Source organism: Oncorhynchus tshawytscha, linkage group LG05 (assembly GCF_018296145.1).
Source record: "Oncorhynchus tshawytscha isolate Ot180627B linkage group LG05, Otsh_v2.0, whole genome shotgun sequence".
Classification (NCBI taxonomy): Eukaryota; Metazoa; Chordata; class Actinopteri; order Salmoniformes; family Salmonidae; genus Oncorhynchus; species Oncorhynchus tshawytscha.
The window spans coordinates 42,339,146-42,364,438 of NC_056433.1; the positions used below are offsets into that span (position 1 = coordinate 42,339,146).

Below are 25,293 nucleotides of genomic sequence, written 5' to 3' on the forward strand. Positions count from 1 at the left end.
TGCCTTCTACTCAGTCCCAGATGCTAATATATGCATATTATTAATAGTATTGGATAGAAACACTCTGAGGTTTCTACAACTGTTTGAATGATGTCTGTGAGTATAACACAACTCATATGGCAGGCAAAAACCTGAGAAAAAAATCCAAACAGGAAGTGGGAAATCTGAGGTTTGTACTCAGGCCCTATCGAATTCACAGTGGGATATGGGTTATGTTGCACTTCCTACTGCTTCCACTAGATGTCAACCGTCTTTAGAACGTTGTTTCAGGTTTCTACTGTGAAGTGGGACCGGATGAGAGCTCTTTGAGTCAGTGGTCTGGCAGAGAGCCACGCGCTGGTCACGCGCATTTCACATGAGAGCGACCTGTGTTCCATTGCTTTTCTACAGACAATGGAATTCTCCGTTTGGAACATTATTGAACATTTATGATAAAAACATCCTAAAGATTGATTCTATACTTAGTTTGACAAGTTTCTCAGACCTGTAATATAACTTTTTTAACCTTTCTTCCGACTGGACCTGAACGCGCTTTTGGATTTGTTTACCAAACGCCCTAACAAAAGAAGCTATTTGGACATAAATGATGGACATTATCAAACAAAACAAACATTTATTGTGGAACTGCGATTCCTGGGAGTGCATTCTGATGAAGATCATCAAAGGTAAGTGAATATTTATGCTATTTTTGACTAATGTTGACTGCGCAACATGGCGGATATTTATTTTGTCTGGTTTGGGCTCTGAGCGCTGTACTCAGATTATGCTATTTCCGTAAAGTTAAAAAAAAATCTGACACAGCAGTTGCATTAAGGAGAAGTGTATCTGAAGTTCCATGCATAACACTTGAATTTTCATCATCATTTATAATGAGTATTTCTGTGAATTCATGTGGCTCTCTGCACAATCACCACATGTTTTTAGAACTACTGAACGTAACGCGCCAATTTAAAATGTATGTAGAAATGTATTTAAAAAATATATATAAATATGCACTTTAGCGATCAAAACATACATGTATTGTGTAACATGAAGTCCTATGAGTGTCATCTGATGAAGATCATCAAAGGTTAGTGATTCATTTTTATCTCTATTTGTGCGTTTTGTGACTCCTCTCTTTGGCTGGAAAAATGGCTGGGTTTTTCTGTGGCTTGGTGGTGACCTAACATAATCGTTTGTGAAGCTTTTGCTGTAAAGCATTTTTGAAATCAGACACTGTGGCTGGATTAACGAGAAAATGGTGCCTAATACTTGTATGTTTGAGAAATTAGATTTATGAGATTTCTGTTGATTTGTATTTGGCGCCCTGCAATTTCATTGGCTGTTGGCGAGCGGAACCCCAGTCCTAGACAGGTTAAACAACTTCTTCCATGGTGCCCCAAATTCCTACATTATTAATTTAATTGGGTAACAATTAAACATAGTTGATTTGATAAATAACTGTCATCACATTAATGAAAGTCACGTCACGACATCTCATATGTATATATTGTATTCTATACTATTCTACTGTATCTTAGTCTATGCCGTTCTGACATTGCTCGTCCATATATTTATATATATTCTTAATTCCATTCCTTTACTTTTGTGTGATTTGTGTGTATTGGGTATATGTTGTGAAATGGTTAGATATTACTTGTTAGATATTGCTGCACTGTTGGAACTAGAAGCACAAGCATTTCACTACACCCGCAATAACATCAGATAAACACGTGTATGTGACCAATAAAATTTGATTTGATAACAAATTGTATAAGCTTGTAATGCGTATTATGTAATATTGACATACCTCAGTTTGTTTGAAGTGGTAATAATATCCGGTTTTCTCTTTATTGTGTCCCCGTCGATGCCAACTGCCGGATCTATGGTGTTCATGACAGAAACACTCTTTCTTGCCTTGCATTGGTGTAGTGTGAGTGTTGTCTTGTTATTCTTCAGCACCGTTATGGAGTACAACGGCTGTGCAGGTGCCTTATTTTGCGCAGAGGGAGCTCTCATCTCGCTTTGTTCATGGTGTCGAATAGGCTTGTTTTATTTTCAAGCTACTTGTTCGCCAATGACGATGAAGTAAAGAAATTGTCCATGGTGACATTTCTCACCTTGCTGACATGGGTTCTCCAAAGAAAGGTATCCCCCGCCTCCTGGGTGGCGCAGTGGTTAAGGGCTGTGCCAGCAGAGACTCTGGGTTCGCGCCCAGGCTCTGTCACAACCGGCCGCGACCGAGAGGTCCGTGGGGCGACGCACAATTGGCCTAGCATCATCCGGGTTAGGGAGGGTTTGGCCGGTAGGGATATCCTTGTCTCATCACGCACCAGTGACTCCTGTGGCGGGCCGGGCGCAGTGCACGCTAACCAAGGTTGCCAGGTGCACGGTGTTTCCTCCGACACATTGGTGCGGCTGGCTTCCGGGTTGAATGCGTGCTGTGTTAAGAAGCAGTGTGGCTTGGTTGGGTTGTGTTTCGGAGGACACATGACTTTCGACCTTCGTCTGTCCTGAGCCCGTACTGGAGTTGTAGCGATGAGACAAGATAGTAGCTACTAACAATTGAAGATCACGAAATTGGGGAGAGAAAAGGGGGTAAAATTCACACAAAAAAAATAAAAAAAGAAAGGAATCCCTTACATGTCTGACCAGAAGCTCTCCATATACATGCTCTTTCCACCAAATGCTCTATGGACATACAGGATTGACATGAATGCTTCCATCTCATCAACAGGCAGTATCTCCTTGCTCCCTGTGCGACTCATCCACAGTACAGTCCCTGATGTCCATGTCGCATAAACAACAAAAGCTGATGAGTGCGTTGCTGACGTTGTTTTTTGTTTGAGATGTAGGTCCTGCTCTCTCAGTGATGACATTTTGTAGCATTAGCACCGGTTTGTTCTATCGGATCCATACGGTGCCGTCCCTTCCACTCTCCTGTCACTGTTTCGTTTGGTGGTGGCCCTTGCTCAATGCTTACCGTTCTGGCTTTTTTGCGCTTAGGTCTCAGTTGTAGGTTCAGAATCAGTAGAATAATCCTCATTTTTAATTTCTTCCCCACCATCTGAGTTGTTTTCATTCCTGTTCATCCATTCGTCTTGGTCTTCTTGTCATTGTACATTTTGCACTCTCTCACTGTGTACGCCAAGTAGGCCAGAGCAGACTGATAAGACTGCTTGGATTTGGTGGACTGATACAGGGTACATACCATTTTGAGATTCTAATTAGAATATACCAATATAATAAAATGGCCCTGTTCTTCATTCACAATCGGTGATTACATAATGATGAATCATTCGCTTTCCCACTCTCACCACCTCAAACATTCTCCCCCTTTCCCCCCATCATACTTGACTTTGTTTATTTCATCTGTTGTTATACGTGTGAAATTAGTTTTGGTATTGTTTTTTAGAATAAAAATAAATGGAATAGAGCTAAGCATAGGAAAATCAGGTTCAGTCTGCGTTCCAACAGACACTGGGAGACAAATTCACCTTTCAGCAGGGCAATAACCTAAAACACAACGCCAAATATACATTGGAGTAGCTTACCAAGATGACATTGAATGCTCCTGAGTGGCCTAGTACAGTTTTGACTTAAATCAGCTTGAAAATCTATGGCAAGACTTGAAAATGGCTGTCTAGCAATGATCAACAACCAACTTGACAGAGCTTGAAGAATTAAAAAAAAATGTAAAAAAATAATATTGCCGCAGTCATCCCCTCTTCAAAGGGGGAGACACCCTGGACCCAAACTGTTACAGACCTATATCCATCCTGCCCTGCCTATCTAAGGTCTTCGAAAGCCAAGTCAACAAACAGGTCACTGACCATCTCGAATCCCACCATACCTTCTCCGCTGTGCAATCTGGTTTCCGAGCCGGTCACGGGTGCACCTCAGCCACGCTCAAGGTACTAAACGATATCATAACCACCATCGATAAAAGACAGTACTGTGCAGCCGTCTTCATCGACCTTGCCAAGGCTTTCGACTCTGTCAATCACCATATTCTTATCGGCAGACTCAGTAGCCTCGGTTTTTCTGATGACTGCCTTGCCTAGTTCACCAACTACTTTGCAGACAGAGTTCAGTGTGTCAAATCGGAGGGCATGCTGTCCGGTCCTCTGGCAGTCTCTATGGGGGTGCCTCAGAGTTCAATTCTCGGGCCGACTCTTTTCTCTGTATATATCAATGATGTTGCTCTTGCTGCGGGCGATTCCCTGATCCACCTCTACGCAGACGACACCATTCTGTATACTTCCGGCCCGTCCTTGGAGACTGTGCTATCTAACCTCAACGCCATACAACACTCCTTCCGTGGCCTCCAACTGCTCTTAAACGCTAGTAAAACCAAATGCATGCTTTTCAACCGTTCGCTGCCTGCACCCACACGCCCGACTAGCATCACCACCCTGGATGGTTCCGACCTAGAATATGTGGACATCTATAAGTACCTAGGTGTCTGGCTAGACTGTAAACTCTCCTTCCAGACTCATATCAAACATCTCCAATCTAAAATCAAATCTAGAGTCGGCTTTCTATTCCTTCACTCACGCCGCCAAACTTACCCTAGTAAAACTGACTATCCTACCGATCCTCGACTTCGGCGATGTCATCCACAAAATAGCTTCCAACACTCTACTCAGCAAGCTGGATGCAGTTTATCACAGTGCCATCCGTTTTGTTACTAAAGCACCTTATACCACCCACCACTGCGACCTGTATGCTCTAGTCGGCTGGCCCTCGCTACATATTCATCGCCAGACCCACTGGCTCCAGGTCATCTACAAGTCCATGCTAGGTAAAGCTCCGCCTTATCTCAGTTCACTGGTCACGATGGCAACACCCACCCGTAGCACGCGCTCCAGCAGGTGTATCTCACTGATCATCCCTATAGCCAACACCTCATTTGGCCGCCTTTCGTTCCAGTTCTCTGCTGCCTGTGACTTGAACAAATTGCAAAAATCGCTGAAGTTGGAGACTTTTATCTCCCTCACCAATTTCAAACATCTGCTATCTGAGCAGCTAACTGATCGCTGCAGCTGTACATAGTCTATCGGTAAATAGCCCACCCAATTTTATCTACCTCATCCCCATACTGTTTTTATTGATTTACTTTTCTGCTCTTTTGCACACCAATATCTCTACCTGTACATGACCATCTGATCATTTATCACTCCAGTGTTAATCTGCAAAATTATAATTATTCGCCTACCTCCTCATGCATTTTGCACACAATGTATATAGACTCTCTTTTTTTCTACTGTGTTATTGACTTGTTAATTGGTTACTCCATGTGTAACTCTGTGTTGTCTGTTCACACTGCTATGCTTTATCTTGGCCAGGTCGCAGTTGCAAATGAGAACTTGTTCTCAACCAGCCTACCTGGTTAAATAAAGGTGAAATTAAAAAAAATTGAAAACAACATTTTGAAAAAGTAAAGGGGTGTAAATACTTTATGAAGGTACTGTATAAGGGTTTGGGACACCTGGAACCATCACGTGACAAAAACCTCCTGGGGACCATGACACAACGTCCCAAGAATGTCCAGGTGGCCATGACACAGCGTCTCAGGAACGTCCTAAAAACGTCTTCAGGGATGTCCCAGGGGCAAACTGGGAAATAGACAAAAACTTCCAGGGGACCATGACACAATGTCCCAAGAACGTGCTAAAACGTCCTCTGCGACATCCCAGGGAGAAACCGGCAACTAGACAACACCTTCAGGGGACCGTGACACAACATCCCAAGAAAGTTCAGGGGACCAAGACACAACGCCTCAAGACTGTTCAGAACAAATAAGCAATTCTGAAATTGTAGTCCCGCTGAAATCCCCATTCTCTACTGATTGAATAGTGGAAACACATCAATCCACAGCAGTCCGAAAGACTGACTGACCTGTATTGTTGTCTACCGGTGTGTACTGTGGAGACATTGTAATGTGTATAGATTGCAAAGGTGTGTGGCTGCAGCATTGAAATGTCATCTCAGGACAGTGAGCAGCATCTGTTATTTAAGTAAGAGTCTATTTAAAGATTGTCTATGTGGAGACCTGAAGGCAAGGATCTGTCACCACAAGTGTGAAAATGTTTTTAAAGGGATAGTTTTCCAATTTTTTTTACCCAGGGGACAGTTTTTTTATACAACAGAGGAATAAAGAAAGAGCCAAATATATTTGTAATCCAGTTTACTTGGTTGTTTATTGTGTCAGCTAGTTATTGCATCAAATAGATGTTCTTTGTAGGACTTGTGTTTTGTGTACTATACCCATACATCACAAAGTAGTGACATTGCATTGTTTCTGAGAGGTGGTGTTACATTTGTAGATGCAGCTGTTGTCTTTATCTGCTGTGTGATGCTGTGATCTCTTATGTAATGGGATATTGCACGTTAAACAGATTTGACTGTATGTTCTGCTCGTCTGGCAAACAGAAATTCTCTGCAATGCAGCTCTCTCGCTCCCTCCTCTCTCTCTCTCCGTCGCTCCCTCCTTTCTTTGATTCTGTCGCTCACTCCTTTCTTTGATTCTGTGATGGACTCACACATCTGAAGACACTCACTACAAATTGCAGCTGCCTCTCACCCACACACCCACATGCTGTGTTACTCACTTATGGTATACACACACATACAGTTGAAGTCGGAAGTTTCCATACACTGAGGTTCGAGTCATAAAAATTCATTTTTCAACCACTCCACAAATTTCTTGTTAACAAACTATAGTTTTGGCAAGTCAGTTAGGATATCTACTTTGTGCATGACACAAGTAATTTTTCCAACAATTGTTTATAGACAGATTATTTCATTTATTATTCACTGTATCACAATTCCAGTGGGTCAGAAGTTTACATAGACTAAGTTGACTGTGCCTTTAAACAGCTTGAACAATTACAGAAAATTGTCATGGCTTTAGAATCTTCTGATACGCTAATTGACATAATTTGAGTCAATTGGAGGTGTACATGTGGATGTATTTCAAGGCCTACCTTCAAACTCAGTGCCTCTTGCTTGACATTATGGGAAAAATCAAAAGAAATCAGCCAAGACCTCAGAAAAAAAGTTGCAGACCTCCACAAGTCTGGTTCATCCTTCGGCACAATTTCCAAATGCCTGAAAGTACCACGTTCATCTGTACAAACAATAGTATGCAAGTATAAACACCATGGGACCACACAGCCGTCATACCGCTCAGGAAGGAGATGCGTTCTGTCTCCTAGAAATGAATGTATTTCGGTGCATTAAGTGCAAATCAACAATTCCAGAACAACAGCAAAGGATCTTGTGAAGATGCTGGAGGAAACAGGTACAAAAGTATCTATATCCACAGTCAAACAAGTCCTAAACCGACATCACCTGAAAGGCCGCTCAGCAAGGAAGAAACCACTGCTCCAAAACCGCAATAAAAAAAGCCAGACTACGGTTTGCAACTGCACATGGGGACAAATAAAGTACTTTTTGGAGTAATGTCCTCTGGTCTGATGAAAGAAAATAGAACTGTTTGGCCATAATGACCATTGTTATGTTTGGAGGAAAAAGCGGGAGGTTTGCAAGCCGAAGAACACCATCCCAACCGTGAAGCACGGGGGTGGCAGCATCATGTTGTGGGGGTACTTTGCTGCAGAGGGACTGGTGCACTTCTACAAAATAGATGGCATCATGAGAAAGGGAAATTATGTGGATATATTGAAGCAACATCTCAAGACATCAGTCAGGAAGTTAAAGCTTGGTCGCAAATGGGTCTTCCAAATGGACAATGAACCCAAGCATACTTCCAAAGTTGTGGCAAAATGGCTTAAGGACAACAAAGTCAAGGTATTGGAGTGGCCATCACAAAGCCCTGACCTCATCCTATAGAAATTTTGTGGGCAGAACTGAAAAAGCGTGTGCTAGCAAGGAGGCCTACATACCTGATTCAGTTACACCAGCTCTGTCAGGCGGAATGGGCCAAAATTCACCCAACTTATTGTGGGAAGCTTATGGAAGGCTACCTGTAACGTTTGACCGAAGTTAAACAATTTAAGGCAATGCTACCAAATAATAATTGAGTGTATGTCAACTTCTGAGCCACTGGGAATGTAATGAAAGAAATAAAAGCTGAAATAAATACTTCTCTCTACTATTATTCTGACATTTCACATTCTTATAATAAAGTGGTGATCCTAACTGAACAAAAAAAGGGAATTATGTCAGGAAGTGTGAACAACTGAGTTTAAATGTATTTGGCTAAGGTGTATGTAAACTTCAACGGTACTCTGGTGCTCATAAACACTAATGGTAAAATCAAATCAAATCAAATTTTATTTGTCACATACACATGGTTAGCAGATGTTAATGCGAGTGTAGCGAAATGCTTGTGCTTGTAGTTCCGACAATGCAGTAATAACCAACAAGTAATCTAACTAACAATTCCAAAACTACTGTCTTATACACAGTGTAAGGGGATAAAGAATATGTACATAAGGATATATGAATGAGTGATGGTACAGAGCAGCATAGGCAAGATACAGTAGATGGTATCGAGTACAGTATATACATATGAGATGAGTATGTAAACAAAGTGGCATAGTTAAAGTGGCTAGTGATACATGTATTACATAAGGATACAGTCGATGATATAGAGTACAGTATATACGTATGCATATGAGATGAATAATGTAGGGTAAGTAACATTATATAAGGTAGCATTGTTTAAAGTGGCTAGTGATATATTTACATAATTTCCCATCAATTCCCATTATTAAAGTGGCTGGAGTTGAGTCAGTGTCAGTGTGTTGGCAGCAGCCACTCAATGTTAGTGGTGGCTGTTTAACAGTCTGATGGCCTTGAGATAGAAGCTGTTTTTCAGTCTCTCGGTCCCAGCTTTGATGCACCTGTACTGACCTCGCCTTCTGGATGATAGCGGGGTGAACAGGCAGTGGCTCGGGTGGTTGATGTCCTTGATGATCTTTATGGCCTTCCTGTAACATCGGGTGGTGTAGGTGTCCTGGAGGGCAGGTAGTTTGCCCCCGGTGATGCGTTGTGCAGACCTCACTACCCTCTGGAGAGCCTTACGGTTGAGGGCGGAGCAGTTGCCGTACCAGGCGGTGATACAGCCCGCCAGGATGCTCTCGATTGTGCATCTGTAGAAGTTTGTGAGTGCTTTTGGTGACAAGCCGAATTTCTTCAGCCTCCTGAGGTTGAAGAGGCGCTGCTGCGCCTTCTTCACAATCCTGTCTGTGTGAGTGGACCAATTCAGTTTGTCTGTGATGTGTATGCTGAGGAACTTAAAACTTGCTACCCTCTCCACTACTGTTCCATCGATGTGGATAGGGGGGTGTTCCCTCTGCTGTTTCCTGAAGTCCACAATCATCTCCTTAGTTTTGTTGACGTTGAGTGTGAGGTTATTTTCCTGACACCACACTCCGAGGGCCCTCACCTCCTCCCTGTAGGCCGTCTCGTCGTTGTTGGTAATCAAGCCTACCACTGTTGTGTCGTCCGCAAACTTGATGATTGAGTTGGAGGCGTGCGTGGCCATGCAGTCGTGGGTGAACAGGGAGTACAGGAGAGGGCTCAGGAGAGGGCTCAGAACGCACCCTTGTGGGGCCCCAGTGTTGAGGATCAGCGGGGAGGAGATGTTGTTGCCTACCCTCACCACCTGGGGGCGGCCCGTCAGGAAGTCCAGTACCCAGTTGCACAGGGCGGGGTCGAGACACAGGGTCTCGAGCTTGATGACGAGCTTGGAGGGTACTATGGTGTTAAATGCCGAGCTGTAGTCGATGAACAGCATTCTCACATAGGTATTCTTTGTTTGTCAGTAAACACACCAGCCAGCTGGTCTGCGCATGCTCTGAGGGCGCGGCTGGGGATGCCGTCTGGGCCTGCAGCCTTGCGAGGGTTAACACGTTTAAATGTCTTACTCACCTCGGCTGCAGTGAAGGAGAGACCGCATGTTTTCATTGCAGGCCGTGTCAGTGGCACTGTATTGTCCTCAAAGCGGGCAAAGAAGTTATTTAGTCTGCCTGGGAGCGAGACATCCTGGTCCGTGACTGGGCTGGATTTCTTCCTGTAGTCCGTGATTGACTGTAGACCCTGCCACATGCCTCTTGTGTCTGAGCCGTTGAATTGAGATTCTACTTTGTCTCTGTACTGACACTTAGCTTGTTTAATAGCCTTGCGGAGGGAATAGCTGCACTGTTTGTATTCAGTCATGTTACCAGACACCTTGCCCTGATTAAAAGCAGTGGTTCGCGCTTTCAGTTTCACACGAATGCTGCCATCAATCCACGGTTTCTGGTTAGGGAATATTTTAATCGTTGCTATGGGAACGACATCTTCAACGCACGTTCTAATGAACTCGCACACCGAATCAGCGTATTCGTCAATGTTGTTATCTGACGCAATACGAAACATCTCCCAGTCCACGTGATGGAAGCAGTCTTGGAGTGTGGAGTCAGCTTGGTCAGACCAGCGTTGAACAGACCTCAGCGTGGGAGCCTCTTGTTTTAGTTTCTGTCTGTAGGCAGGGATCAACAAAATGGAGTCGTGGTCAGCTTTTCCGAAAGGGGGCGGGGCAGGGCCTTATATGCGTCGCAGAAGTTAGAGTAACAATGATCCAAGGTCTTTCCACCCCTGGTTGCGCAATCGATATGCTGATAAAATTTAGGGAGACTTGTTTTCAGATTAGCCTTGTTAAAATCCACAGCTACAATGAATGCAGCCTCCGGATAAATTGTTTCCAGTTTGCAGAGAGTTAAATAAAGTTCGTTCAGAGCCATCGATGTGTCTGCTTGGGGGATATATACGGCTGTGATTATAATCGAAGAGAATTCTCTTGGTAGATAATGCGGTCTACATTTGATTGTGAGGAATTCTAAATCAGGTGAACAGAAGGATTTGAGTTCCTGTATGTTTCTTTCATCACACCATGTCACGTTAGTCATAAGGCATACGCCCCCGCCCCTCTTCTTACCAGAAAGATGTTTGTTTCTGTCGGCGCGATGCGTGGAGAAACCCGTTGGCTGCACCGCCTCGGATAGCGTCTCTCCGGTGAGCCATGTTTCCGTGAAGCAACGTTACAGTCTCTGATGTCCCTTTGGAATGCTACCCTTGCTCGGATTTCATCAACCTTGTTGTCAAGAGACTGGACATTGGCAAGAAGAATGCTAGGGAGTGGTGCACGGTGTGCCCGTCTCCGGAGTCTGATCAGAAGACCGCCTCGTTTCCCTCTTTTTCGGAGTCGTTTTTTGGGTCGCTGCATGGGATCCACTCCGTTGTCCTGTTTGTAAGGCAGAACACAGGATCCGCGTCGCGAAAAACATATTCTTGGTCGTACTGATGGTGAGTTGACGCTGATCTTATATTCAGTAGTTCTTCTCGACTGTATGTAATGAAACCTAAGATGACCTGGGGTACTAATGTAAGAAATAACACGTAAAAAAACAAAAAACTGCATAGTTTCCTAGGAACGCGAAGCGAGGCGGCCATCTCTGTCGGCGCCGGAAGTTGGTACACACATATTGTACATTTCCTGCCACTCACACACTTATGGTATACACACACGCACACATACACAAACGCACCACACAAACACACTCATGTCCGGTCTAAATCTAGCATGTTACTGTAATGACGTGCATTATAACCTACACGTCATATGATGACCAACAGCTGTAGATCAAGGTCATTGCTACATTTGAGCAACGTGTTCTGCTTTTGGACACACTCTAGTACATTATTTCTATTGTCACAATATCTCTTTGTATTATTTCTAAACCATTGGACTCTCCCAAAGGGTTTTTTACTTTGTGCGTTAAACCAGTTCTACGGTGTCCATAGGACAGACTCAAGTCTACAATTAGATACACCAAAGCTACAATTAGATACACCAAAGATACAGTAGGCCCGCACTCAAAATATTTTGAAAGAGCTTACTTTATTTGAATTGTAACTCAGCATTCCTCGTGCCATGTTGAAGGAGAGTTAGCAGTGGGAAAGACAATGGGGCAGAGCTTGACAATCCTGTCTAGGGATGAAAGGATGGATGCTAAGCTCTACATGGGAGAAGTTGCTGAGGCTGGGTCCAGAAGTTTTTCTGCTCTCTGTCAAGGCTTTCTGGTTTGCTGTGTTTGCAAAGAATACCAATGAATTAGCAGCTCTACTGTAACCATTCCTAACGGTTTTGCTGATATGGGAAGGAAAGTATTTTTTGGTTTTTGAAAAATGTTGAACCTCTAGGGGCAGTATGTCATTATTGGCTAAAAAACGTGCCCATTTTAAGCGCAATATTTTGTCATGAAAAGATGCTCGACTATGCATATAATTGGCAGCTTTGGAAAGAAAACACTCTAAGGTTTCCAGAACTGCAAAGATATTATCTGTGGGTGCCACAGAACTCATGTTACAGGCGAAACCAAGATGAAACCTTATACAGGAAATCAGCAGAATTTCTGAGGCTCTGTTTTTCATTGTCTCCTTATATGGCTGTGAATGTGCCATGAACGAGCTTAAGCTTCGTGCCGTTTCTCCAAGGTGTCTGCAGCATTGTGACGTATTTGTAGGCATATCATTGGAAGATTGGCCATAAGAGACTACATTTACGGGTCCGCCTGGTGTCCTTTGTGTAAATCAGCGCGTAATCTTCAGTTGTGGGCATTTTCTCCTGGGATTCAGAGGGAAAGCACACTTCGACGAACGATGTATCATTGAAGAGATATGTGAAAAACACCTTGAGTATTGGTTCTAAACAACATTTGCCATGTTTCAGTCGATATTATGGAGTTAATTTGGAAAAAAGTTCGATGTTTAGATGACTGAATTTTCGGGTTTTTTTGGTAGCCAAACGTGACGCACCAAACGGAGCGATTTCTCCTAAACAAATATTATTTTTGGAAAAACTGCTAAATTTGCTATCTAACAGAGTCTCCTCATTGAAAACATCTGAAGTTCTTCAAAGGTAAATGATTTTATTTGAATGCTTTTCTGTTTTTTGTGGAAATGTTTCCTGCTGAATTGCTAACGCTAAATGCTACGCTAGCTATGAATAGCTATGAATACTGTTACACAAATGCTTGTTTTCCTATGGTTGAGAAGCATATTTTGAAAATCTGAGATGACAGTGTTGTTAACAAAGGCTAAGCTTGAGAGCTAGCATATTTATTTCATTTCATTTGCGATTTTCATGAATAGTTAACGTTGCGTTATGGTAATGAGCTTGAGGCTGTATTCACGATCCCGGATCCGGGATGGCTAAGTGCAAGAGGTTTTAAGTTAGGAAGACCCTTATTTTCCTAGGTGGTCTGTGATTATAGCTGTAGTTTGGTTGTTTGTGAAAGTTTAACTAAGGCTATACATTTGTAACAGAGTAGGTTCCATCCCTCTCCCTCACTTGGCAGGAACCTGGGACCCTCTGCACAACAACACTTCACACTCACAAACCTGCATTACAAATATCACTCCACAAAAACCATAGCCCTCACAGAGCAAGGGAAACAACTACTTCTTGGTCTCAGAGCGGGAGGATACTACCTGCACAATGGACGCTACTAGCACATTAGCCCTCATCAGACTCCCTCAGCCATCTTGTCAGGCCAATACCTGGTATTGGATATGACAGAATTGTTTTTTGCTAAATAGCGATTTTCGTAGATTAACTTTATGACAAAAAAATATGCACAATCGTTTGTCTCTACATTAACTAACATATTCCTCTCAATTGTAAATGTTTTGCTTGACTCGATATGACGTTATAACTACTTACATTTGCTTCCCCGTAATGTTTTGTCAGCCATATTTGCTGAGGAAAGTCACCAAGGAGGGGTGGCTCATGTCAAATTCGTCATTGGAACCACTCGATATGGTTGGTCATGTAAAAACCTTGGGGCCCAAATGCATAATGAGTGCTCTAACTCCCCCTTGTGGTGGTCTGGAGCAATGAAGCTGTGACGCTGGGTACTTCTAAGCGGTGTAAGCTCGCAACTTTTAAAGGGGGAACCACTGTATATGGTTTCTCTGTTGCTCTATCTGTGCTATAAGGGGTGCTGCTAGGATATGTATGACAGGGTATGTACGGTTAGGTATAAGTAGGTCTTCTCTATTAAGACTTGAATGTTGTCTGCTAGCCATACATCATTACAAAGTAGTTAGTGACATTGTGCTGTTTTTGAGATGGTGGTGTTACATTCTTAGATGCAGCTGTTGTCCTTATCTGCTATGTGTATATTGAAACTTCCATGTAAAATTCAGGTTTATAAAATATTTGTGCATACTGGAATAAATGGGGAATGCTGTGGGGGTATTTGTTCAGTGAGTGTAACGGTTACTACTACACAGCAGTCAGGGTTGGGCAGGTTACTTTCTAAATGTAATCTGTTACAGTTACTAGTTACCTGTCCAAAATTGTAATCAGTAACGTACGTTTGGATTACCCAAACTCAGTAATGTAATATCATTACTTTCAGTTACAAAGGATCCATTGAACGCATTGGGTGTGTCATCATAGTGTTTTCTGACTTGTGGTCAGACTCTTTCAGGTAGGACTAGAACAAACTTAAACTTGCGCCTTTTTTCAATGCTGGATTGAATGTCATTGAGAAAACAGCAACCAATTGTGGTTATTTACCACACATATGTGGAACCATTTACAGGAGCGTGGTTAGTGAATAAATGTAGTGAAAGTAAAGAAGAGGGGTTAGAGGAAATAGATCTGTGTTGGGTATATCATCCTATGTTACGTTCTACTACCTGTCTACGGGGATAGAACTGGGTTTTTATACAGTACCATACAGATAAGTCACTCAGTCCACATTACATAGAACCTGATTAAAACAAAATCACAGGTCACCATGACAGATTCAACCAAAGGCAGTGCAGAGACAGTGGATCCCACACCAATGAAGGCTGGGCCTGACCTCTCTGACACTGGCCTGATGGACTGATGCTGACTTGGAGCTTTTTGTTGACGTTTCTGCATATATGGATCAAACTACAGGGAAGAAACTTGCAGGGTTTGGTATTGTGACAGTTGATAGAACCACTCACATACAACAACCATTACCAGATACTTTCTCAGCTCAACAGGCTGAACTTTTGGCACAACCACTGCCTGTAAAATGGGAGAAGGGAAAAGGGTTACAATTTTTTCTGATTCTGCTTATGCAATAGGGATTTGTCTCTCCTTTGTCTGGAGGAGTAGGGGTTTTCACAATGCTTGTGTAATTCCTATTCATAATAGAACTATGGTTTTAGATCATTTGGAGGCTATGGTGCTGCCCTCTGCTTTAGCTATTGTGAAGGTTGTTACTCATACTGAGGGGAAATATTTTGTGAGTATGGCTAACGCCATGGCAGATGAGGATGCTAAATTGGCTGCCTCCAAATCTCATAGCCACTCCATGTTCTTCTCTGCTACTGTTGGGAAAGACACGGATGATTTGGCATCTAAACAGGCTTTGGATGTTGGTTTTCATTTGGTATGGCAACAGCTTGACCCTGTTTCAAAAATTTGGAGACAGACTTGTCTTATCGCCTCTGTTTACCAAGTGGCCCATGGTATGGCCCATTTGTGAAGGGGGGGATATGATAGAGGCAGTTTCTTTGGATTGGTTTTGTCCAAATTTGACTCAGCATGTGAAACAGTTTCTGTTTCGATGTGCTACGTGCATGCAATTTAACATTGCCAAAGGAGCACCTCTGAAACTAGGTAATTTCCCTACGCCAAGAGGACCATTTGTCCATCGTGCCATGGATATTATAGATCTTGCAGAAAGAAAAGAAAGGACAAGGTACTGCTTAGTCCTTATTGACAGGTTCACCAGGTGGGTGGAGGCATTTCCCACCACATACTGTGATGCTAAGACAGTAGCAAAGTCACTAGTGTGGGAGATAATACCTAGATTTGGTGTTCCAGAGGTTTTATCTGCAGACAATGGTACCCACTTCACTGGTGATGTAGTGAAGCAGGTAGCCATAATGATGGGAGTGGACCAGAAGTTTTTGTCCATCTACCACCCCCAGAGTAATGGGGTTACCGAGAGCTAACCAATCCATTAAACAAGGGTTAGCTAAGGCATGCCACTCCACCAAGAAATCTTGGTTGGATTGTTTACCGCTGGTGTTAATGAAAATGTGCAGTAGTGTTAATAAAGGCCTGGGGTGTTACACCACATGAAATGTTGAAAAGAAGACCCATGAATGTTCCCGCACACAGACTGACACACAAATAGACCTCACTCTAGCTGAAGTAGAACACTTGGAGTACATGAAAGAGCTAACTACTATTGTCAGATCTCTCCACTCTCACACTAGGAAAGCTCAGGAGGAGGTACCATTTGAGGACCCCGACTGCCTGCCTGTGGAGGTTGGAGACTGGGTCAAAATCCGGGTCCACAAGAGAAAATGGAACCAGCCAAGATGGAGGGGGCCATTCAAGGTAACCATGGCAACATCAACGGCAGTTCAGGAAATGTCCGGCTGGCACCACCTGTCCCATTGCCAGAAGGTGTTCAGCCCACAGGAGAGAATGGAGCCAGACGCAGCCTGAAGCAAAATGCAGAAGCAGATGTGAGTCGAGACCAAAGACTTGAAAAAGATGAAGGCCAATAACAAATCCCTGAAGAACCAACTATTTTACATGATCAGCAAGGTTATGTTGTAAATAAACAAACCCTTAGGGGGTATAAGAGAGGGAAGACGACAGCATGTGGTCATTGGTGGTTGACTATGTTGGCTCTATCCACACTACTTTTTTGTGTGGGTGAAGTCTGCCCTGTCAACACGTGGGTAAAGTTTGTTCGAGACTTAGGTTGAAAAGTGGCTCCAAACGGGACTGCAGTGTTAATTTTTTGTTGTTGTTTTGTCTAAACCCAAATCCATGAGAGAGTTGTTTGGTTCAATGAGTAGACCAATGGCAGAGACAGACCATGCCTGGTTTAAAGGTATTGGCTTTACCTGCCTCCTATGATGAATACTATGATGCCACTGACCCAGAGGATGATTACTATACTACCTATATGCGAATGGTTAAAATTTCCAGATGTCTAACGTCGATTTCTGTACATGGTTATATGAGACTAGGTAGTCTCAAAGGGGAGGATGTTGGGGGTTACCCTGGGGGTCAGGTGTAGTCACGCAGCCTCAAGGCCAAGATAGTAAAGTGAGAAACCACAGTCTAGACATGTTTTTCTCATCTTAGATACTTTGTATCTAATCCAATGCAACAATATTAACGGTAGGTTGTCTACACCAACTAGTATAAAGAGTGTTGTCTCCTGTTTCGCCACACAGATCTTTACTATAGACTACTGAGGTGTTATGTATGTGAATCTCTGTCTGCAATTGCATTTTATTACTAAAGAGTTTTATACCAAGGTTCTTGTGTCTGTGTCATCTATCTGGAAGACTGATTGTTGAAGGAAACGTACATCACCCCAAACGTACACCACCCAACACTCACCCTAATTATTTGATAACTTTCCCCTTCATAACTTAGCCTACTGTTCCGACTTGGTGGTGCACATGTAGCCTACAGCCTGTTTTAGAGAATAGTAATCATTGAATATTGTAAGAGCTTTCATTGTCTGCTTATATGTCCCTTTTATTTATCCTACAGTTCTGATTTGGTGTACGTGGAGAATACTGTAAGAACGCCTATGTTCAGAATTCTGTTGCTGTACATTTCAAAAGTGAACAACTGAAACTGAAACTGAACAAATAGTTATGTTGACTACGACCGTCCTAGCTCGGTCAGGAATGTCTTTATCGAAATTACGGATTGCCTCTTGTCGTAATCCGTTTGTCGTTATGCCATAGTCTGTACATCTCAATTGTCAGTAGAAACCACATCTGTTTGAGCAATTCAGCCATATCAGCTATGGTTTAAAAAAGGCAGTAAATTAACTGAATTAACTGTTTCACTGACAGACAGCGGTGGTGCAGGATTCAGGTGCAGCGGTGGTAAGGATTCACTCCATGGTGCTGAAAATAAAGCTCTGCTGTTGTGACAACATTATGTAGGGCACCGTTTGTCACCGTTATAGTGCAATTAATGTATTCTGTTGTGTTGCGTTGTGTAGTGGCGTTGCAGGCATGCATCTAATTTTTATAAATGTTTTACCCCACCAAGATTTACATGTTAAAATCGCCACTGAACAAGTCACATAAGAAGTTGCATGGACTTTTTAATGACTACTCTCTAGGCATGGTTTTGAAATCTTCCAATTTCAAAACCATGATACTGTCTACAGACAGTATCAACTTTGCTGTAGGCTTGTGGAAGCTGCTTTAGACACGGTGATCTAGCTATCATATTGACCAGTGGTATGCCTACAAGCGTACATGATTTAGCACTCAGGGCCCGCCGAGTAGGCTTAGTTTGTATCTTCAGACAAATAAAATGGTTAAAAATGGGAACACTTCGCCTACATTGCAGAGAAACCAAGTGCACCTGTCGCTTCTATAGCTGATTGGCTGGGCCTGGATTAAAACTGTCAGGGCCAATGTCCTGCCAGGCCCTGCCGTGGCGTCACCCCTGAGTGAAAGGAGTCTTTTTTTGTCACAATAAACACCAAATGGAAGGAAACGTTTTCAAGTGGGAAGCATGGATACCTGAACTTGTTCAATAGAACCTGTCTTTTTCAAGATTTCCATTTATGGCTAACGAACAATGCCCAGGTTTCAGAGCCAGATAACATAAAGAGTATGGCACCGGAGATGAAGGTTTGGTTGTAGTGTGGCACCAAGACCGGAATGGAACTTGACTTGTGCTGTCAACCCTGATAGTAGCTGTTTGATATACCTAACTGTCTCTCTCTAAAAATCCTCATGCTGAAGAAGGAAGTGGTAAAATGCATAATTACCTGGAATTTCAAAGACAGAATTCCAGTAGCTAACATCATGTTACTGTAATGTAGTATCTGACAATTTCTTCCTTTATGATCTGTTGGTAACTAGAGAGAACTATAGTCTTTCATTGTTAAAGCTTTTGTTTGATTCATAGTAATACCGCAGTAGGCTAAGCTGGTTGTAGTACCTAACCAGGAGATTATGGAAAAATCTAATTTTCACGTCACTCTATTGAAATCAGAGTAGAGGATTTTTGCTAGATCAGGGAAGATTTCCTCAAATGTATCTTATTACAAAGGATGGACATGAAAAGGTTGGGATTCGTTGAACAGCATGCTTTTAGATAACACACACTGTTCTCCTTTCGGTTCACTTTGGCACTGTGGACCTTCCAACTGTAATTTAGGATGTTTGGTCAACTATTCTTGTGTGATGTTGGTTCCCAAAGCTGATAGGCTTTAGCTCAGTAGGCAAATGTGTTCTTGAGATGCACAGATGAACCATGTTACCCAAATGGTTATAAAACCCTCACTGAAGGCCTTGTCTACTCGTATACACTAGAAAGGAACAATCCTGCCCGCTGGTCTTCTCCTGTCTCTTACAGTGGGCCTATTTCCTGCAGAGTGCGTGTGTGTGTGTGTGTGTACACAAGTATGTGTGTCTGCCTGCATCTGGGCACTCTCTCAAAGGATCCATTCCATCTATTTCAAAGGGAAAAAGAGAGCGAAAGAGATCTATATACTACAAAGAGTTTGGATGCCCAGTGGTGGAATTCTTCCAAAATTAAATTGATGTTCAGTGCTCTTTATAATCTCTTCTATGGGAAGTGTATTGCCACTCGTGAGACTCTTGATTCTCACAGTTCATTATTGGGATGCTGTATTGAATAATATTGTTTTCCTCTATATATTTATAAATAAAATTGTATTGAGCAGTTCGAACCTCTTCCACTAGTTAGTTGACAACATCACAAAACCAATGCGCGCGCTTCAATGGGGCAGAAGGCCGACTGTTGTTGTGATTCTGGATGTCCAGATAGCTAGATACGATGACAAGAAGCTGACGTGGGGAATCATATGTGGCTTGTTTCAGCTAGTTTTATCTTGTTCTTCATACCATGTCTCATTTTGAGGTGTTTTTACTGATGTCACGTCTATGCTAATATGGCTCAAATATAGTAGCTGTAGCTAACCAACAACTGTAGCAATGTATTTGAGAGACAACAAGTGCTCATTGTGCAAATAAATTTTTATGTTTTCAATAAACATTAGACATAGTTCACGATGTCAGCAGTCTAAGCCAACCCTGTCTGTTTTGCCCCATAATTGCACACTCATCGGTTAAGTTGCTAAACAAACAACCCCTTCTATAGCACAGCTTTTTCCAACCATACTGATGTCCTGCAGACATCCAACGTTGAGTGCTATTCTGTGTCGAGTCGAGATGGCGTGAGGCTATTGCCACGGTTACCTGGAATGGGAAGGATTCCATTTTTAGAAACCCGTCGGGCAGAGAGAGAGCCTTTGGACATTGACAAGTCATTTTTTGACTGCTCTAAAACCAGTCCTTATTTCAATATTATATCCGTTTTGGTTGTTAATATTGAATCCCCACACTGCATTATAGATCTGTTTTAGTGTCAGTGCCAGCTTTCTGCACGCATTGCATAGGATGCCCAAACTTTTTTGCCTAAACTTTAACATTTCCTGGTGAGTCCCAAAATAGACTGAACCATGTTTCTAGTAAGTAACCACTCAGTGTTTAGGAGCAGCTCAAGGGGGACTGGCTGCTACCCGCTGTTTGGAAAGCACCGGCACAATGTGGTTGAAGCCAATATATATATATATATATATATATATTTGGCTCTGGTTGGAGCATGGTGCTTGCAACACCGCAAGCACCATAGATAAAGTGTTTGCTAAATGACAATATTATGTACAGTACATACTGTGATACTGTCTCCTCATCCTGGTACAGTGTGCTTTGAGAGCCAGTCAGTGCTTGATGTGTAAGGCCCTAGCTTAATGTTCCACAAGCAGGTACAGCTCTCCCAATGGAGGTTACAATCAGGTCAAGCCTCTTACGCAACAAATGTTTGATCAAACAATTAAACATTGTTGTGTATCACCCAGATTACATAAGAGACTGAGACTGTACATATGTGTCCCTCATTTGTGCTCAGTTTAAGCTGATTTCAATAGAGGGTTGTCTACATTGCTTTCAATACCTTCCAAATTAGCCATTTGGAAGACAAACAGCTCTGCAGAAAAGTACACATCTGGGTCATGTTCAGTAGACACCAAACAATGGAAAAACGGACTGAATCTTGGATGTAAAATCTAGACTTGGTCGAATAAGAAACATTCATTTTCCACTGCAATTTTAGTTTGTTGCGGGCCTTAATACCTCCAAAATTGGGGTAGTGCTAAGCTAACATCTGGAATTATTTTAAGATAGTCATACCATGGATCATTTAGCTATTTTATTTAGAATTTTAGGACCCCTTTGGGTATCAAAAAAATGATATTGATAAAATATTGAATTTGGCCTTTACTACTATAGCTCAGAAAATCATTGAATAACACATTCATAAATAACATTTAAAAAGAATAAGGTTGTAAAGTGTCTGTCCTATGTTTAGGAGATATAAGACAGCTCAGGAAATATTTTAGTTTTTTGGACACATATTTAACCCTTTATTTTTGTCGGCACAAAACTAACTCCATACTTCCATTAGTTTGTATGGGCTACGTTCAGATGAGTCCCGTGACACACACTGCGATTCTGAAGCTATAGACAGAAGTTGGCACATCAGCATACCCGACTTCAGATCAATCCTGTATTACTTGTGAGGGTCGTAGAGTAAAACAGAGAGTCTCCCCTTCCCATAGAGTGTAAAAGTTCGTAGGCCAAACCATTCGGACGCTACAAACATTTTGTAGCTCGGCCACCGACACAAGCGGATGCGGTGGATTGAGACACAAAATGGTTTGACAACCCTGTTTGTAGCTTTTAAATTATATTAAACTCAACCTTTTTTATTTTCTAGTGATGAAGACATGGATGTCTCATGGTATGGTGGGGTATGCGAAACGGGGCAACTTTGAGCACTTCTATCTCCTAAATGTTATAGCACTCAGGTCAAAAAAGTCACTTTCTGACCAGATCTACCATTGGCAAATATGTATCGAAAGTTTTGTTTAAATCAAAAGGGGTGAGGTCAAAAAGTGATTGAAATCAAGTGGAACGACCCAATATGCTTTCCATTATGTTTGTTTAATACGATAGATAGGTTTATGTAGCCTACTATGAGATCACTACCGGATATACTGTATATCAGTTTTCATAGCTGCTTTGATCAAGGAGACTTGTGGGTCACAGGTCCACATAACAGTAACGCTCGTAGTGACGTGTCAGTATTACCAAGTAAACACTTAAAAGCATAGGTAAACAGCTCGGCTGTCACTCAAACAATCTTGCCCTTGATCTCAATGGACAAGAGTCATAGACACTGTCTGAAATAGCACCTTACCCCCCTATATATTGCACTACTTTTAAGTGGAAAGGAGTGCACTATAGGGAATAGGGTCCCATTTTGGATGCACACATAGTAATACCACCCTTGGTAGTACCGCAGGTGTTTTTATGATCCCAGTCATACCGGATAGCAACATTCCCCCAAGCAATCCCAGACACTCTCTACAACATAATAAGATCTTTATTGTTGTCATTTTGTCTCAGCAGCAGGGGACAAAGCAGATCAAAATCAATATCCTTCCACTGGATGCACCAAAGGGAAAAAGCCCTTTGAAAAATGACATTGCTCCTTTGGCCTTTCCAGATGAGGCCGGTCTGGGATGTTAATTTGTTTTGACATGCCAGATTCATTTCTCACTGCGCTGTGCTCTCTTCGGTAATGAGGGGTGTGTGTGAAGAGTAGAGTGTTGTTGCCCTTCTGTTTAGATGGCTAAATTGAGGGCATTGCAAAGTGTCTTCACGGTATGTTATTAAATGCTGTTGGGGTTAAAGTCCTCCAATGGTGTTTGGTTTGCTAGGTTGGAGTGGTGTGTAATTATATAGCTAGCCAGTACACTCACTGGGTGTCACAGTCAGTAACAAACTGCTACAGATGCGAGCGCAGGCTAGCCTACCGCAAGGCTACTAGCGTTAGCATGTGCTGATTCCGTACAGAAATGCTTGCAGGTTAGTTTATTGAAATGCTAGCGTTAGCAGGATTTGCCCTTAATCATAGATATGGGATAAGGTAACCCAACCCCCAAAACTCACCTTAAACATTGTTTCATATGGCTGCTGAAAAATGGGATTACATAGCCAACAGTTTAGATTCAATCGTAATCTATATGGCTCAGACTAATCCTACCCCACTATTCCAAACCCTATTTAGGCCTTATATGGAAATTCACTGGTATACATTATACAGAAACTTTTTCAACATGAAATGAAGCCGAATTGAGTATGCCACATCTCCATTAGGGCACACAACGGAAAATGTTTTGCAATGGGAAACAAAAATGAGTGTTTCTTATTGGACAAATTCAAGTAGCCCCTCCCTGTTTCAGTCTGTTTTCTTCTATTTGGTGCCTAATGAACACAATCCTAACCCATGACTCAAGTCTCTTTGCCGCTGAGTGGTTTCATTTGGCTTCCACATGGTGTAATGCATCATCCCAGATAGTATACAGAGGGGTTTAAAAATATTGACACTTCATAAAGATGAGAAATAATGACTGTGTACTGAGCTATATTTTGTGCAAAAAAAAAGAGGAAAATTTGCTCAGAGAAAGAGATTTAAAAAAAACAAGTAATACAAAATATTCTCAAAAAGGTAGGGGTCAAAATTATTGACATGTCTCACCCCTAAAGATTCTGAAAATACATTTGTCAAAAGTGTTGTATTTGGTCCCATATTCCTAGCACGCTACCATGACCTGGCTACAGTGCAGAGGGACTTAAAATAACATAATTGCAGGGTAGCCAGTGTCTTTGTCATTATAGGGCTTTCAGGATACTGCTCTTGTATGACAGAGTCCGAACGTACACTACTTTTAGCCAGAGCCTTACACATGGACACCAGTATGACGGGGAGGGGGAGGGGGTGAGTCACTTTTCATATTGCCTCTGTGTATTCATTGGGGAATCCATTGTTGGCTTGGCGTGGGCGGCTTCTGCTTTTAGCGTGTGTGTGTTTCTGACGGGTTTGTACTCCACTGAAGGCCTCTGCACATGGCTATAATCAGAGCCAGTCAAGCCCTTGAGCTGAACGGACATTTGGAGTGCCTGTAGGGACGGGGTACTATACGCCACATTCTCCTGCTGTAGCCATTGCCCTAAAACATGGCAGCATATGGCTTCTAATGAGTCTACACAGCCATGTCTCAGGGCAAGTAGTGCCTCTTAATTTGTGTTTATTATAGTAGTTCATCTTTCTTTAAGTCTTCAACAGCTTTATTATGCACTCTAAACGTGTCACCAGCATCCTATATTTCCTAGAACCAATATGAATAGGAATGATGATATTAATATTATATAGTGGGATGTTGAGACCTTAGAGGTACATTATATTACTGTTCTATTTCAGTCTGTGGTTGAGACAGAGACACACTCTAAACTCCTGACTCAGGCTGCAGGCTTGGTGTAGGCCCCTCTCTCTCTCCCTGTCAGTGTGCGTGAACACAAATTTAATTGGGTCGCTCAACGAGGGACGGACCCAACTGTTTCCAGGGCAGCAGCCACTGGGGAGCGGCCAACTGGAGACAGATCTGCCAGGCAATATGTGGAGGAGGAATAGCACTCCATGGTTCAATTCCATTCCCATAACCTACTCCCTTCCCTCTATCCTTGTTGTGCCCCCTCGTAGATTGGATAGATCTGGATAGGTCTTATCAAGATGGCAATAGATGGCCACGCCCTTCTGATAGACCTGGTCTTCTGTAGATTCCACTATATTCCAAACTCTTATAGGGTTTTTCCAATATGGGGTTTCACACTGGTAATTGGGGTTTTACACTGATGCTTTGTGTAGGTTTTACCTTGCTGCTTTGTGTTTCTGTGCCTGGCCCCCCCAAAAAAAGTCTAGGGCCATGGTAACAGTTAGCCAATTTGACAAGTGCAGAGGGAATAAGGAAGCTACATAACCATATTAGAAGGAGGTCCATGACTCCACGGTACATAATGAGCTCAATTTCTGTTTATTGTGTCCCCTTTCAGAGCGCCCACCTGGCGGTGATCGACACACTAATGATTGCGTACACGGTGGAGACTGTGAGCTTGGAGAAGATGGTGGCGTGCGTCCTCCAGTACTCTTCCCACAACGACGAAGATGCCGACACCCCATACGACACAGAGGACGCCATGACCAGCTGGATCAACAAGGTAGATATTTGCATGGCATTTAATGCACACACACACACACACACACACACACACACACACACACACACACACACACACACACACACACACACACACACACAC

At 42.6% G+C, this 25,293-nt stretch overlaps 1 protein-coding gene across 7 annotated transcripts in view; it reads left to right on the forward strand.

Annotated features, from left to right (window-relative positions):
* The window catches only part of LOC112236743 (calmodulin-regulated spectrin-associated protein 2), an 81,614-nt gene that overhangs the window by 20,501 nt on the left and 35,820 nt on the right, over positions 1–25,293 (forward strand). For all 7 annotated transcript variants that reach the window (XM_024405346.1, XM_024405349.1, XM_024405347.1 and 4 more), the window contains exon 3: positions 25,027–25,191. In XM_024405346.1, coding sequence (XP_024261114.1) covers positions 25,027–25,191 — 165 coding nt within the window. The remainder of the gene's footprint in view (positions 1–25,026; positions 25,192–25,293) is intronic.